The 16654-nt window shown below is 42.7% G+C and overlaps 1 protein-coding gene across 2 annotated transcripts; it reads left to right on the top strand.

Annotated features, from left to right (window-relative positions):
* Positions 1-1777: 1777 nt before the first annotated feature.
* Positions 1778-16314, top strand: slc7a3a (solute carrier family 7 member 3a). 2 transcript variants are annotated; one of them, XM_068716178.1, is made up of 12 exons: positions 1778-1863; positions 9625-10306; positions 10396-10557; positions 10892-11075; positions 11162-11277; positions 11708-11930; positions 12020-12159; positions 12333-12435; positions 12669-12898; positions 13022-13188; positions 13402-13510; positions 13680-16314. In XM_068716178.1, the coding sequence occupies exons 2-12, from the start codon at positions 9940-9942 to the stop codon at positions 13829-13831; spliced, it is 1953 nt and encodes a 650-aa protein (XP_068572279.1). In that variant the 5' UTR covers positions 1778-1863; positions 9625-9939; the 3' UTR covers positions 13832-16314. The 2 variants fall into 2 exon arrangements, with proteins under 2 accessions (XP_068572279.1, XP_068572281.1); XM_068716180.1 differs by lacking the exon at positions 1778-1863 and adding an exon at positions 2608-2708.
* Positions 16315-16654: the final 340 nt, after the last annotated feature.

Raw genomic sequence — 16654 nt, 5'->3', positions numbered from 1 at the left:
TTCTCGCTGTACACCCACAACTGCCACCACAAACATGGAGAGAACTCTGTGGTGAAGTTTGCAGATGACACTACCGTTGTCGGCCGGATCTCAAACAACAACAAGCCTTCATATAGAGAGGAAATCAACAACCTTGCAGAGTGGTGCTCAGAAAACCACCTACTGCTCACCGTCAGTAAACCCGAGGAGCTGATTGTTGATTTTAGAAAAAAAAGGAGGCAAAGATGCACAACCCCAGTCTACATCAATGGAGCTGAGGTGGAGCAAGTTAGCAGCTTTAAGTTCCTGATAATCAGCATCACAAACAACCTGACATGGTCCTCACACATCTCCATCCTGGTGAAGAAAGCTCATAAACGGCTGTATTTCTTAAGGAAACCTAAGAAGGCAAAATTCCTGTGCCAAGTTCTTGTCAACTTTTACAGAGGAGCAATAGAAAGCATCCTCAAAGTAAAAAAAAAATCAATCCCAAGCCAAAATGGAAATTGGAACATTTAGTATGTTCACGTAACACTTTTAAATACTGTAAACTAAATGTACCTTGTGGTGAGATTGTTTTATCCACAATGTTTTAGGTAGGCTTGATAAAAAAAAAACTGTGATGATGTATTTTGTATTAAAGCTTGTAACGTTGGAGAAACCAGTGAGAGTAAAAAACTAAATTTAAAAAATACATATCTAAACAAAAAACCCAGCCCAAGGATGCCAACTCTTTTCCAATGAAAGCAGCGAAACTGCAAAAGCTCTGGAACACTCTCATTCAATCAGACTTATTACATTTTTTTTCAGAGCATTTGATTTATTAATTGCTGTCAGGATGTAATGAGAATTTCAACAAATATAACAAAACAATACTTCTAAAATAAATTACCTGCCCTAGCTTTACGTTTATTTTGTCACTCTAAAATGTCCCACTCCACAAATTGTCTGATTTAGTGATACTTTAAAATAAATGTTTGTTTACATAAAGTGTGTGCAAATCAATAAATAAAAGAAAAATAAATTGATTTGTTGACATTGAGAAACACTAATTCAACTCTGATGCTACATTGAGTTTATGTTGCATCAGCCCACATTATTTTGAAGTAAGTTTTTGTGCCCCCTCATTTACATGCATGATGTCACAGCATGGCAGATTCCGAGATGACATTTTGTATGATGACGCTTCACTCAGTGAGTGACACGAGAATAACATGTGTAAAGTTTGTGTTTTGACGCCACCACTGACCCTTCACCATTCCCAGGTCACTAAGTGCAAATGCATATGAAAGAAATAGTTTGGGTTTCCCTCCTTTTCTTTGAATCTGTAGAACAAAGCAACAGCGGATATAGTGGAGAGAGTGGAGCGCCAGGGCCTGTACATAGCTCTCACAGGGGGAGGACGCTGACGCGGGGGTTCCATATATGGGCATTCCTACTATGGAAAAGCACACTCTCACTCACTCACACACACACACACACACACACACACACACACACACACACACACACACACACACACTCTCTCTCTCTCTCTCTCTCTCTCTCTCTCTCTTTCTCTCTCTCTCTCTCTCGTGTACTCGTTTTCTGTATCTTAAACACTTGTTTTACTTAATCATATTTGCTTTGTCGTTCAAGCTTACATATGTATATCAGATCGCTGCACCTTTATCTATATATATATATTTGTATATTCATACATTCTTACGTCTGTATTTCCATTCAACAGTGGAAAGCTCCGCCTCCCAGTTGCGTCAGTTTGTTAGTACGTACCCCGCCCCTCGCGGCGGATCAAAAGCACGCACACGCTCAACAGAGCGGGATATTTCATCAGCGACCACGCTCACAGCTCTGTTCACTGCTATCACCCAGAAGACATTAAAGGTAATGCTTTTCATCACCTTTCATTCATACCATTTCACATTTTATTTTATCCAAAGTGATGACGTTTTATCCGACCGTATCGTTCAATGTATCCGGACGTGTTGGTTGTCTGATGCAATCCTCCCTCGTGTGTTATCAGTTGTATTGGTGCACTAACGTTTACAATGAACACAACGTGCCGCACAAGCCGAGCGGTTTTACACACGTTTTCAGTTCATTCACAGTAATGTTTGGTGGCATAAATTTGGCATATGAGCGGGGAATGGGTTAGTCAGTCGGGCGCGCGCACGGGAAACCACAATAGAGTAGAAAGTAGACATTTGATGAGGTGACCTTTGCAGGGGGAAACGTTACAACTTTAAAAAATAGAAATCAAACAAACGGCTCGACACGTTTCCGTGTGTTTTCATTCGGGGTTCCCATTCAATGTTTTGGTCCTGGTGGTCCTAGACGGATAACGCACCCCGCGAGAAGGGCGTACGACCGAGGTGTGGGATGATCGTAGTGCTGCGTTCAAAGACCCCCGAATTTCTACCAATTCAATGAATTTTCGCTAAACAAAACAGACTCTGTATCAAGATATATAACTCTGAATTCTGGTACAACATTGACCAATTAACGTTAATGGTCTGCCATCTGTGTCCGCTATAACCTTGTACCAGACAAACTCCACAAGCACCAGGTCTGTGTGTACATTGGGCAATAATGATGTTTCCGTAACCTACGAAGGCAACATCTCCACCACTCGAGAACCGAGCATAGCCACGTAGCTAGCTGGTGTCTCCTTCCCTGACAGATGGACAGCTGAACAGCGCCTAGTATATCTGACACTGCCCATAAATAAGGTTAGTTTAAGTGTAAATTAATTTAGCACCTATAGTTAGTTGCCTTGATACCAAACATTGTCGATTGTGGTCACAGTGAGTCCTTCTTCCGGGTAAAGTTCACTAGCAACATCGTCCGTGTCCTGGGTGTGTTAACCATGCTTGGGTTGCATCAGCCGATTTGAAGCCACTCCATTAATTAAAAAGGTAGCGTTATTACTGTGTTAGTAAACACAATAGTAGAGAGTCTGGGTGTGTAACGTGATCCCGACCTGATTAGCTGTGGTCAGGTGGATTAGTGGGAGTGGAGACGTTGTTGCACTAACCAGGTAGCCACATGTCACCCTCTTTTTTTCTTTTTTTTTAATCTAGGCTTAATTTACACTTCGGTAGTTCCAGCTCAGTACAGTAAAGAACAAACCTATTAAAAGCCAAAAGAAAGGCTGATATGTTCAGGGTTTTTGTCATTGCCTGTCCTTGCTGTTGCTATTGATTGTTAATTTTTTTTTTATTATTGTCCAATTATATTGTGACAGCCCCAGATTTACCAGGTTATTTTCATGTTTTAACCAGTTAAAACATGTCAGATTGTTTTTAGGAATGTACCAGGGCGTAATATCTTAGGTACACCTTGCAAAAAAATGCAGTCCATCACATAACACAAACATTCCACCTTGAAGGATGTCATTTTATCTTTCAAGAGGTATTGATCCAATGTGGTCGTTTTTAGAGCGATTGCATTAAACTGAGAGGTATATTTACCTTGATGGGGTTCAACTTAATATTGGAAACTGTTTATTGCACTGTAACTGTTGCACCCTGTTTAACATTTCAGAAATACAAATAACCAGGAGTAATGGTGGGTCTCTTTCACAATGTTTGATATGTAGGAGGAGGCCTGTTGCACTGAAGTTGTTGCATCCTCTTGAGCAAATTTACCTCTTGGGGATCAGGGAGTGGGAGTGCTGGCCGTTTCTGGCTCGTCATTTCTTAAGTTCAATTATCATCAAGTCAAGATTTTGATTTGACAAATTGGCCGATTTAGCAAAATGCATGTTTATTGTGTTTATTTTTTATCGTGAAAATATTTATATGAGAGGCTGGGAAATGTGGCAGCCAGTTTCTAACTAGTCGGAGCATAATTAAATGCTGGGAGGGAAAAATTACACGGAGCACTGCTGTCACGTTTTTCTGCATACGTGGCTTAATCTTTTCTAACCTGCGTACTTTAGCAGACATATCTTGGCATTCAGCTGATAGGTTATCCTCTTTGAATGTGTCGGTTACTTATGTTCTTGTGGACGTTCATGTTAATGGTTCTGACATCGGGCGGCATGGGAAAGGGAACAGATCCGTAGTTTATCACATTCCATCTCACAGCACGCAGCAGTTTTTTTGGCAGGAGTGCTTTTTCAGCCAGGTGACTTTAAGGGTCGTTCAGTTCGGTCTCAGCGGTCACACACACAGCCTTAATGTGAACCTAAAGTATGTATCTCATGCAAACACATTTCTGGCTCAAAAGAAATACTGTTTATAGCTTCAAACGCCTGGAAGACCATTGTTGGTTTGTGTGTGCGTGAGGTGCCTGAGAACAGAGTCGCTGACTCTGTGCAGCCCGTCATGATGCAGCGTACCTTCCAGGGTTACACAAGTTCACATTCACCTCTTCCTATGGATGTCCGCCCCACGGGGCACTGAACACGTTGTTCCCTTTTCTTCAGCTGCTGGCCCCACAAATTAACAGACAGTTGTGTTGTCACCAGGAATATTATTATTTTTAGGGATTTAAACTTGAGCTTTAAACTGTAATTCCGTGCACACTTTGAGAAGACACAATATATAGTTTAGATTGTAATACAGTATTGTTTTATTGGAATGTAAAGGGATGTGTATCAGTGCTCTTGTGCAAGACATGCTGGATTGATTAAATGTTGCAACACTTATTATAATTTGTGGCACTACACACATTGGCATATGCAAGTCTAAGCAAAGCCATGCTTCTTTCTAAAGGGTGAGGAGTGCTTATCTTATCTGCAAATACTACACATTGATAACTACCACTGACATGACTAACTATTAACAATTTGGTAAAGATGCACCATGACAATGGTTAACTTGCTTAAGTTTGCTTCATAGAGGAACTCCACTGTCCTGGAAAGGGGAAATATACTATATACTCAGAGCAGGATCTAAGACTTACTTGTGATTATTCTACTTCAAAGCAATAAAAAAAAAAAATCAAAAAACGCCACACATCTCTTATTTTCATCCATAAATGGTGTGCGGCGGAGGAGCTTCAGAGTCTGACGCTGCACTGAGTCTGACGCTATTAATGCAGTGATACCCGATAACTTGGTTTGAGTGCTGAGGAGGCGGACGGACGTATCGGGCCCATCCGTCACTCCACCGGACAGGCAGTAAAGAGAAGAAGTGAAACACTGATCCAGAGAACAGGCCGACTGTGTGGAACAGTGAGACTGGTTGTTCACGTGGGTCAGAGGTTAGGCCGAAATGCATTCTCACACTTATTAAATGTGTGACTCTAAGATGGGCGGGGTGAAAGAGTGACTAAAGCCTTCCACGTCTATTTTTGTTGTGCTATCAAGTTTTTTTCATACCACGTGTCCAGTTAAAAACCAAAGTTAAAGTGCTTCAGGCAGAACATGCCTGCTCCTCAGTTTGTGCGAAGTTTTGGGTCACACGGTACGTTGGACCGTTTTAAATAAGAAGGCAGAAAAAAAGCCTTTCAGCTGTAGATCATGTTGTGGTCTAATTTTGGCCTGTTCTTTTTCACAGCACACAGGATAAAAGCTCTCGCAATGTTTCAGTACAATGGCAATATTCTATTAATACCGTAAAATCAACATAACCTCTTTATCAAAGCTCCTCTAGTCTTACCATTTCAAAAGAGAATATCCTGCCTAGTACAGTTAAGTGTTGAGAGAAAAAAAAAAAAGACAAATACTGTCAAACAATGAAATACAAACAACACAGAGAGCAGCCAACAATAAACACTCAGCCCTCTGAAGACTGATGGGAAACTGGTACACGGTGGATATTCTCCCGCTCCAATTGGTGTGACATTCCAGTAGCATTTTCCACTCACACACCAGGAAGTGAGATCTGAGAGTGTCGATGTTGTGTCAGTAAACATTTATTACTAAACTACTGTGCCCAGCTGGCTGTGATCTCCTCGGGGGTTCAAACCCACAGCGTCCACACCTTTTTACGAAGCGGGACAAAAATGCTTCACTGAAGCTATGCAAGCTGTGAAGCTGTGAAAACATAATATTGGGACAAATTAAAATAAAAAGAAATAGAAAGAAAAGAATATCATTTGTTGGGAAATGTCTTTTGTATTTTGCTTTCACAGTAAGATTTTCTTCCATGTTTGCAGACACCGTACGGTTTAAAAAATGCAGACCTCCCTTAAGGGTGGTCTCATTAAAGCGATGCTCGAGCCCCCACCCGGTTCGATGCCTCTTTCACGTCACCTAGTTTCTAATCTTTTCCTTGTGGTTTTCACGTGGGTGCCCATGTGTATAAGCGGGGCAGATTTGACTGTATGCCAGTTTGCACTGCGTTGTCTCACGAATGTGCCATCGGTGAGCTCTACTGTGTAACCCACATGAAAAGAATAGTGCGTTACCTGCAGCCATTTTCAGTTTGTTGATTCATGTTACTGTCTGGTTCTAGAAAGTAGAGTGTAACCAAGTACATTTAGTTTACTGAAGAACTTAAGGGGGAAATGTTGTACTTTCAACTTCACTACATTTATTTGACAATATTAGTTTCTAGTTGGGCTACTTTGCAGATTCACATTCTTAGTACAACACAAAAATCAACTAATTAACTATGATGTGTACTAAGTAGTATATAGCCTAATTATAAAGTATATAAAGTCTTTGAAATTTGCTCCACCTTTACCAGCACAAACATTAAAGTGATTAACACATTAATACGTTGATAATTATAATCCAATGATATAGGCCTACCGTGAATATATTATTTAAAATGGGCCATTCTGCAAAATGTGTATACTTTTACTCTAAAGATATTTGAAACCAATACTTTTGTACTTTTGGTTAGTGAAAGTAAAAGTTAGAATGCAGGACTTTTTACTTGTAGCAAAGTATTTTTACACTGCACTCTAGTAAATAACTGAATCATTAACATTGGCTGTATACATATTAATGTTGAAGACACTGCAAAAGCGTCATGGGTGGGTTGCTGAACTTGCGGTTCCAGGAAGAGACGAAGTCCGAACGAAGGTAGCTGTTAAGGTGACATGGCCGGAACCACGAGCCACTTTTTTCGCGCCTAACTAGAGGCGGTCGCTGCGCACCAGCCAACAGACCCATTGAGAAGCCAAAAAATATATGCGATTCATTCTGAAACCATGGCGGGACAAAATAGACTTTGGAGGGCCGGCACAGTCTAGGTAATAAATTGGAAACAGTGTTGTACCCTTAGTTAATTTCTTCTGCAAACCCACAACCAGAGTATATTCAAGTTTATTTTGAAATGGAACAAATTAAAAGGCTCTTTATGTTGGAGGACTATGACCAACGATTCGGGCCAGTAGTGCTCCGGTTCCAGCAGGCTTCTGGGATAACGGTCCTGTTTCTTGACTTAGCATTGCTGCAACTGCTGCCACGGTCTCTCTAAGAGGATTATCTGGAGAAGAACAAACCCGCTAACCTCATTACAGCTTGTTGCTGCTCCTCCGTCTATTGCAATACAAAACACATGGCTTTGTTTTGAATGCCACCTTTTGACAAACAACAACAACACAGCTCTATGGTTGCATAACTCGATGAGCCATGTTATTTCTGCTACATATATTAGCATTGTCAAATATCTAACTATACATCGCAAAATGGAAACTTTCCTTCAGCCACAAGGTTATTTTACGGCTGCTTTTTAGTCTCGGCAGCTCAATCTTTTGACTCAAGAGTTATAACTGAAACTCCTTTTTGAAATATTTGATTGATCAATAGATCGGTAGTCCAACATTTATAAAGTCAACTTTATTTTGTGACATTTTTAACCCTGCAAAATTGCACCTCCCTCGATAATAAAAAAAAAAGTAGCCTACATGGCTCCTGCTTTCTGTCTTAAAAATTGTTCACTCTGAATACAGTAATTAGAGGAGTGTATGTAGTATTTACATTTGTGTTTAATCTCAGTGAGTCCCTCAGCAGGAGCAGCTGCATGAAGGAGGACGTTGTCTAATCTTGGTGGAGCAGTTCACCAAGGTGGAGTGAACCAACGGGTGTAACCTGTTTAAGCGCCAGCGGTTTTTCTCCACAGCTCATGTCATGAAATGACATTTACAGATAAAAACTTTCCGTATAACCTCCACAAATCCAAACTTCGATAGTAGTATGTCAATTTGAACCGTAATACGCAGTGTGAGATAGTTATATCGTTGAGCCTATCGACATCCAAAGAAAAACATTGCGTCTGTGCTCGTCAGATGTGTCCTTGGCCTGTTATGAGCTGCTCTTGCTCTTGTCTATGTGTGGTGTGTTTAGGTGCAATCATTATCATTCACCCTGTAATGAAGTCAACATGCTCTTACTACTGACGTAAAATGTGCTGCCGTTGTCCTTGAGGATCATTTTATCAGTTGTTTTTCTTTAAATCACTGATGATGCAATGTGACAATGATCAATGTAACTGTGCACTGCATTACGATTAAGGAACAGTGACTACTATGTGCGTCATCAGCGAGGCCTGTTTAGGGCTGCAGAGATCAGGTGCTCTGAACCTGCACACAGGCGGCAGTAGGGTGAGGTGGTGATTGAGTCGATGTGTGAAATCCTGTTTTATTGAGGTTAACGGCCTTATTGTTGAGCTCTGCTAGGTTGGGTGTGAGGAGACCAATCATCCCGGCAGCGGTGTTGGTTATTCGTATGAGTTTGGCCCAATTAGTAGAACGGATAACATGTTAACGAAGCGGTGGAATGAGCCGAATAAGGCTCTGAAACGACCTTCCTTGTGGCTTTTAAATGGGGGTAAGGGCCAGTTTTTATAGATGCAGTGTATTTTTTAATCTGTAGCTTCTCCCAGTGCAGCTGGTTAACCTTATCGAGCTGCTGGTTCACGCTGTCCTCCTCTCCCTTGTTGATATTAGCTTGCAGAATTCAACCATATCATCGCTTCACAGCCTCCGGCGTTCCCAGGCTTCTCCCTGTAGGCATCCGTCTGTTGAAACAACACACGTAGTATTGTGCTCTTTCTCATAGTAGAGGGAGTGCTGAGGAATTGGACGAGGTGTTCATGTGTTTTCATATGGGCGCGTACTACGCCAGGTTTATTTGTTGAGGCGAAATTAAGTCACGTGGGATTAGGTTTTCTTTGGTCTCCATGATATCATTTCTATGCTCTACCTTGTCTCATGTTGTGTTACTGTGCTGTTAGAGGTGGAGGTTGGAATTCTTCGAAGTTGCGTAACTGGTATTTATACAGGTTCTCGTGTAGTGAAACGTGTGTTCTTGTTTTTTTTTTGTCTCAGCTAACCTGCCTATTCCCCTTTTTGCGGAAGAGGAGAACAATATTCCAGTAAAGTTTCCAACATCGCTGGTGCTACCTGGGTTCACTTCAAAAGCACCTAAACTCACTCAGGCACAGTGCGTGGTGTCAAACTTAAATAAACCTATGCTACGAAGTTGTGAAGTTGATTTGTACAGCCCTGGTTGGAGAGACAATGTCGAGGTGACAATCTTTGAGCACTTGTGTTTTGTTTTGTTTTTTTTGTTTTTTTTATTAACTTAACCCCTCCATGGTTTCCCTGCAGTTTAAACACTTTTCCTGGAAAGAAATTACACGATAATCCTGCTGCACAGCACACAGATCTGTGTGAAATGTAAGCTTTGGCACTGACTGAATAGTTCCCTGTGTTGAGCTCCTGTTTTCTTGTGTTTTCACACAGGTCCTAATCTGCTGCTGCAAAACACCGTAACCACAGACCTGCCACTTCTTGTTCTGCGTGCTTGAGTGACTGTTGCCCAAGTCTTCCCACCTATACTTACGGATCAATAAGCAACAAGTACTTGCTTTAACTACCCATCTGCCCAAAGTACTTCTACTCTCAGATCAGTCACACGTGTTCAGTCTGAGCTGTGTCGATCGCACACACACACACCCACACCAGAAGGATTTAAAACACCGCCTGGTTCAGCGTCCACGCACACACACACACACACACACACACACACACACACACACACACACAGTCACAGCAAATATGGCTGCCAAGCTGGCCAACTTTGGCAAAATCCTGCTGCGCCGCCGGGCCCTAGACTGCTCTTGTGAAGAGACCCGGTTTGCCCGCTGCCTGTCTACACTGGACCTCATTGCCTTGGGCGTGGGCTCCACACTCGGCGCCGGTGTTTACGTCCTCGCTGGTGAGGTCGCCCGAGAAAAGGCAGGTCCGGCTATTGTCCTCTGCTTCCTCATTGCCGCTCTGTCCTCCATGTTGGCCGGCCTGTGCTACGCTGAATTTGGTGCCCGTGTCCCCAAAACGGGCTCGGCGTACCTTTACAGCTACGTGACAGTCGGAGAAATCTGGGCCTTCATCACTGGGTGGAACCTCATCCTCTCCTATGTAATAGGTGAGCTTTTTTTAAGCTTCAGTGGAGTTGTTTTCATTTAATCACTACCTTGTTGACTTAACTAAGTGTCTGTCTTCTTTTTTTAAAAGGTACGGCCAGTGTTGCCAGGGCGTGGAGCTCAACGTTTGACAGCTTGGTTGAACAAAAGATCTCTGGCTTCTTTAAAGCCTCCATGACAATGAAGGTGCCCGGGAATGTGCTGGCAGAGTACCCGGACCTGTTCGCGCTCATCCTGGTCCTGCTGCTCTCTGGTGAGTGCGCCCCCTGCTCATCGTCAGTCCTTATTCTCAGTGGTTCCCAACCTGAGGGTCACAGGGTGAATATGATGGGAAAGAACAAATTAAGAAATGCATTTCATTGTCAGCATTGTACTAAAACATTGCATAACGGCCAGAACAGTTGTCACACTAACATTGCAGCGTGTGGCATGCCAGTAACTGTGTTAGAAAAAAATAAATAATTGGTGTCGCTGACTCATGGTTTGTTGGGCGCTATGAAGTACAAACACATCCACCCACATAGCAGGACATGTTGTTCTTGGGCTGAAATATGAACTCTCCTCACCCCTCTCCTCTCTGTCCTCAGGACTTCTGGCCTTCGGCGTGAACGAATCGGCGCTGGTGAATAAGATCTTCACGGGCATCAATCTGGTGGTTCTGGGCTTCGTGATCATCTCTGGCTTTGTTAAGGGGGACTCAGCCAACTGGAACCTGACGGAGGAAGACTACATCAGCTTCATAAACGACACCAACAGCAGCAGGCTTCCGAAGTGAGTATTTCACCGCTGCCAGTAAATTAACTCATCGTTTCGCTGTTTCGCCCGTGTCTGATTGCTAAGTGTCTCTTGTCGCTCAGAGTCGAGGAGGAATTTGGTGTGGGTGGCTTCGCTCCGTTTGGCTTGACTGGAGTCCTGTCTGGTGCTGCCACCTGCTTCTACGCCTTCGTGGGCTTCGACTGCATCGCCACAACAAGTGAGTGGTTTTAATAATTACATCGGAGGCAATGTAAAGACGGGGTTCACAAAAATAGCAATATAAACAGGAAAAAGACAAGTTGCTTCCCATGCTTTCTTGTTGGATATGCACAAACTCTGTGTCATGGGAAGTTAGTATCGTTCAGACATGAGGGGGGGCGTTCGCTTCTGATGTGTTTTCATTCAGTGTTACATAAGAACATCTGGGATTTGTTCCACATCATCTTTGAACAGCGCTGGGCTGATGCAACACCTGTTGTGTAACGTTTTGCACCTACTGTGTCTAGACCTGTTATTAATGTGCTATGAAGACTGCAACACATTTACGTGCTTAACAAGCATAAAAAACATGATTGGTCGGTCTGTTCGCATTGTTTCATGTGAACGCTTCCTATCAACTGATCCTCTTTTTGTTTTGTTGTCTTCAGGTGAAGAAGCAAAGAACCCCATGCGTTCCATTCCCATTGGCATCGTCGCCTCGCTGCTGATCTGTTTTTTTGCCTACTTTGGTGTGTCCGCCGCTCTAACCCTCATGATGCCGTACTACCAGCTGGACACCCAGAGTCCTCTGCCCGAGGCCTTCAACTACGTCGGCTGGTCTCCAGCCAGATACATCGTGGCTGTGGGCTCTCTCTGCGCCCTGTCCACCAGGTAAGGAGGGAAATTGTACTCTTGCTTTCCCAGCGTATAAAATCTTTTAAAATATCTACGTTCAGTACTAACTATTGATCTTCTCTCAGCCTCCTCGGCTCTATGTTCCCCATGCCCCGTGTTATCTATGCCATGGCGGAAGATGGGCTGCTGTTCCGTATTCTGTCCAGGATGAACCCTCGCACCAAGACTCCGCTCCTGGCTACCATTGCGTCTGGCGTTGTTGCGGGTAAGCTCACTGCTTCTTAAAACTGCAAAAGACAGATGCTGGTTTCGTACATTTAATCTGAGCCAGTGAAGTTCTTTGTTCCTCTTTCTGACTTTACAGAGATGTGTAACAGTGTAAATGTTCTAAGAAATCAGTTTTTTTTATTATTATTATTTTTTTTCTTCTCCTTACAGCTCTGATGGCCTTGCTGTTCGACCTGGCAGCTCTGGTTGACCTCATGTCCATTGGAACTCTGTTGGCGTACTCTTTAGTGGCCATCTGTGTCCTCATCCTCAGGTAAGCACCTTTATTCTCTGCAAGCACAAGCACACTCTCAAAGTTGTAATCATGTGTTAAATATTCTCTAGGTGCTGGTAGCAATAAAGCCAGTTTAAAGAATATATTTGTATCACAATCTGTGTACAGATAAAACAACCTCATATTGGCTTTGGACTAAACTCAATGAAACCCAATATTTCTAGTTTCCCTGTTTTTTCACCCACTGTGACACACTTCCTTTCCCACCACAGGTACCAGCCAGGCACCCTGAGTTCGTCCAGCCAGACGGAGAAGCTTGTGGAGCTGGTGGAGGGGGAGAAGGTGGCTGTAAGTGGAGGGGACAGTGGCGACGAGTACGGCATGGAGACGGAGGAGAGGCCGCTTCGCGAGACCTTTACCACCAAGCTGCTCTTCTGCCCGAGTGGAAAGATCCCAACGCAGACCTCTGGGAACATCGTCTACGCCACCACTGCTATTATTTGTAAGTGTGTCTGGCAGGAATCTAAAGATCGTTGTTGACTCTTGTGAGCTGATTTGATAAGACAAATTTGCGTCTCTCCGCCACCATTATAAGTAACTTTGTCTCCTTCTTGTCTCTCCGCAGCACTTTTTATCACGGTACTGTGCATTATCCTCGCCAACTGTCTCAAAGAGCTGCTGGCCGGCCATCCGGCCGTCGTGGTGCCATGTGTCATCTTGACCCTGCTCTGCGCCGTCTGTTTTGTCATCATCTGCAGGCAGCCTGAGAGCAAAGAGGCTCTCACCTTCAAGGTAACGCTGATCAAACCCTGCAAACAGACCCGTTGTGTTACAGAAAAGAGATTTCTCCGTTTTGGCGTTATTATTTATTTATGGCTACGATGCCCACTTCTTCTGTACTTTGTCACACATTGCTCCCCGATCACCGAGTGCCACTTCAGGCAGAAACCAGGTGAATTTTAAAATAGCTGTGCTGACCTTTTCCCACATCATCCGTTTCTCTAGGTCCCTCTGCTTCCCGCATTGCCCCTGTTCAGCGTTTTCGTCAACATCTACCTCATGATGCAGCTGGACCGGGGGACATGGTGCCGCTTCGCTGTGTGGATGCTTATCGGTACATTGGAACATTACTAATTCTCCTTTCTAGTAACACACACGCACAGGCACACACACACACACACACACACACACACACACACACACACACACACACACACACACACACACACACACACTCATGTGATCGTTTTGTAACTTCCCATTGCCTCTCTCCTTCCCTCCAGGTTTCGCCATCTACTTCTTCTATGGTATCAAGAACAGCAGTGAAGCTGCCAAAAGGTCATCCCCACGTAAATACGAGCCCGCGCTGCAGACCAAGAGCCCGATTTATACTGGCGCTCCGGACGACAGCGACATGGAAGCAGGCAGCCCCTGATGCACACGGACGTAGACCTGGGGAGTGTTGCCAGAGCATCTGCACTCGTTTTGGCGGTCTGGTTGAACTAGCGGCCAAATGCTGCAATGTAGGTGGCTTGGAACGCAGCCCTGGGTTTAAAAGGGAGGCGACACAACACACACACACCTTACCTCTGATCTGGAGGCTGATTAACTTGATGGCTGGACACTGTGAGAGAGCAGCTCTCTGGCCCATGTGTCTGTTTCAATATGTCTGTTTGTACTTAGCCTTAGCCCTCTGGGAGATCTTTACCTGCCTCTAACACATGCTATGAATGGACCTAACTAACAACGAGTTCCGCGGGTCTCCTCATCCAAGTTCTGGTTTGCGTCATCTTGAAGAATGTTAGACTTTAACGGTTTTCATCTTTGCTTCCTGTCAGTTATTGGTGGCTGCACGTGTGGAGCCACTAGGGGCAGATAACAACTGCTATGTGCATTACTACAAATTAGGACTTGCATTATGATCGACACTTGAATCAATAGCTTAGACCTCAGTAAGCACAAGCCACCGCAAAGTGACAGGGCCTTCAGTAGTTAGCGTGTCTAGTTTGTTTGTGAGTAAACAGACCCTGAGGCTGTTGGTTTACAATGTCAGTCAGGGTCTCCGTGCAGTTAGGTCAGTAGCACGTAGATGACGCTGATGTCATCTGCACCGTTCGGTTCAGTATCTGAGGCTGAAGAACATGCCTTACAGATTGTCCTACTGCCCCTCCGCTCCCAGACTACAGCCACACAGTAGGTGTACACAGCACCCTTTTTAAAATGGGATGAAATCAGTCGCTTATCGTAAATTATTCACTTTTTTTCTTGCTTATAGACGTGTTGAAATGGTATTAGCAGGTATTTTGTGGCCTTTGTTCCAAACGAAACCAAATAACTAAAATGTTTTTAAAAGGCTTTTAACAGAAATTAACTGCAGGAGTCATAGGATTTACCCATATTTGGTTGAATATGATTTTTCTCCAAAAAAATCCATCTGGTTAATTTGATATTTCCAGATTTCATTTACACATTTGCACCTGTCTGTTTCATACTCTTTGCATGGCTGCATCGAGCTATTTTTTCAGATCTGAGGAGGTTGATGAGATTTGCACTCAACATGCACATTAATGACATTAAGTTATCTTCTAGCGAGCATTTACAATTTCAGTTCATATAATCTGTCCACCTCTGACTGATCTGGGAGCTGGGGATCTGTTTCTTCATCATCTTCATCACCTTTTTGTTTTTACTTTCTTGTGAAAAGACTCACAAAGGTTCTTGTTTAGTTTCAATTGAAACTTGTTCTTGGCAGCTTTGTCTGTTGAGTTCACTTTTACTTTTATTGTATTCAACTGTACTTTGTTTTTACTACTTTATTTACTTCTACTGATAGAACTGTTAATATTCTTTTAAGTATTGTTTGTTAGGGACAGATTGCTTTTTGTTGCGTCATATCAGTCGCAATCGGTTTAATATGCTTTTTAGATGTTAATGTATTTTAATTGTTGCATGTACAGTTTTTAGTTTACTACTTTTTTTTTTTTTTGGTCTCTTCTTGTTTTTACATGTCTTGCGTCAAATGATTTAATCCTTTCTGACCAACTTAACTTGTTTTTGGAAACATGAGTTTTCCAAAAACAAAGTGACCACTAACAGTTGGTCTCTAAATTGTGACACATGAAAGAAAATGTTTTTACCCTAACCCTTTAGAGTCAATATAACTTATTGTTTATAGTATGCTTTGTTGTTGGGAGTATAGTGCTTTACTGTAGAATGTACAGTATTTGTTTAAAAATGTATCTTTATTTGTATAATGCTGTAAATCATACAAACTTTCTTTAACATATGACTTTGAGTATAATTTGGTATGAGATGTTTTTTGTAAATTACATTAGAAGGCGTTTCACTTGACACCTAATGCTACTGAAATCCAAAATATACAAATTGAGCCCTTTTAGATAAAATTGTCCCGCTGGATGCAATGTTGACGCATTCCTGTAAATGCTCAAAGATGTCCCTCAAGTTTCTAGATTTATCTTTCCGTAAATTCTTCCTCCTTTTTTAAAAACATCATTCATAAAGTATGTGGAGAAGTGAGGGACAGGAAAGGTAGATTTGGGTTCAGCCAGTGTTTCGAGAAGACTTGACTCAATAAACTGGTGCCTAAAGAAGCATCTTTCTGCCTGAGGAAAAACACTTGGGTTGGTAAAACAAAGAGTCCAGCTGCATTTGGGACACTTCAAATACAGGAATTATGAACTCTGCCTGCCAGCGATATCATTTGTGGCAGTGACGTACGTCACACAGAGCTCTTCATACTCAGCCCTTGTGCCTTTTCAAAAATCAATTATCACCTCCTCTCAATGCCATCTCATTAACAGCATTTCGTTTCTGTTTTATATTCTGTACATATCGCTGTCATGTAAAAAAATGAGCTGTATTTTCAGTGTTTTTTTAAAATAAAATAACTCATGCTTATGGCAGACAGAGAGTGTGTTTTATCTACCTCTTATTTAAAGAAAGCTGGAGACTTACCCTCAGACTAAGCTGCAGACCAGAGGGCATGTTCACTGTTTTCTCTGTGAGTCACCTGTGATGACTCATAACTATGTTAGCAATGTACGTACTCTCTGTTATGTAATGACTCCACCCTTTGGTTGTTTTACTAACTTCTCACATCCTGCAACAGGATAAATCATTTCTTACTATTATCTCTACGCAGTATCAATCGATGTTTGTTGAGTCAGTATTAGTGGTTATAAAATAGGCCACAAACAATTGAAAATACAAAATGTGTGTTACAGTGGTTCTCAGTTGC

The sequence above is a fragment of the Cebidichthys violaceus genome, unplaced genomic scaffold (genome assembly GCF_023349555.1).
Source record: "Cebidichthys violaceus isolate CVI_PGR_0920_01 unplaced genomic scaffold, fCebVio1.0.p SCAF_20, whole genome shotgun sequence".
Classification (NCBI taxonomy): domain Eukaryota; kingdom Metazoa; phylum Chordata; class Actinopteri; order Perciformes; family Stichaeidae; genus Cebidichthys; species Cebidichthys violaceus.
This window is presented reverse-complemented; position numbering and strand designations above follow the sequence as displayed.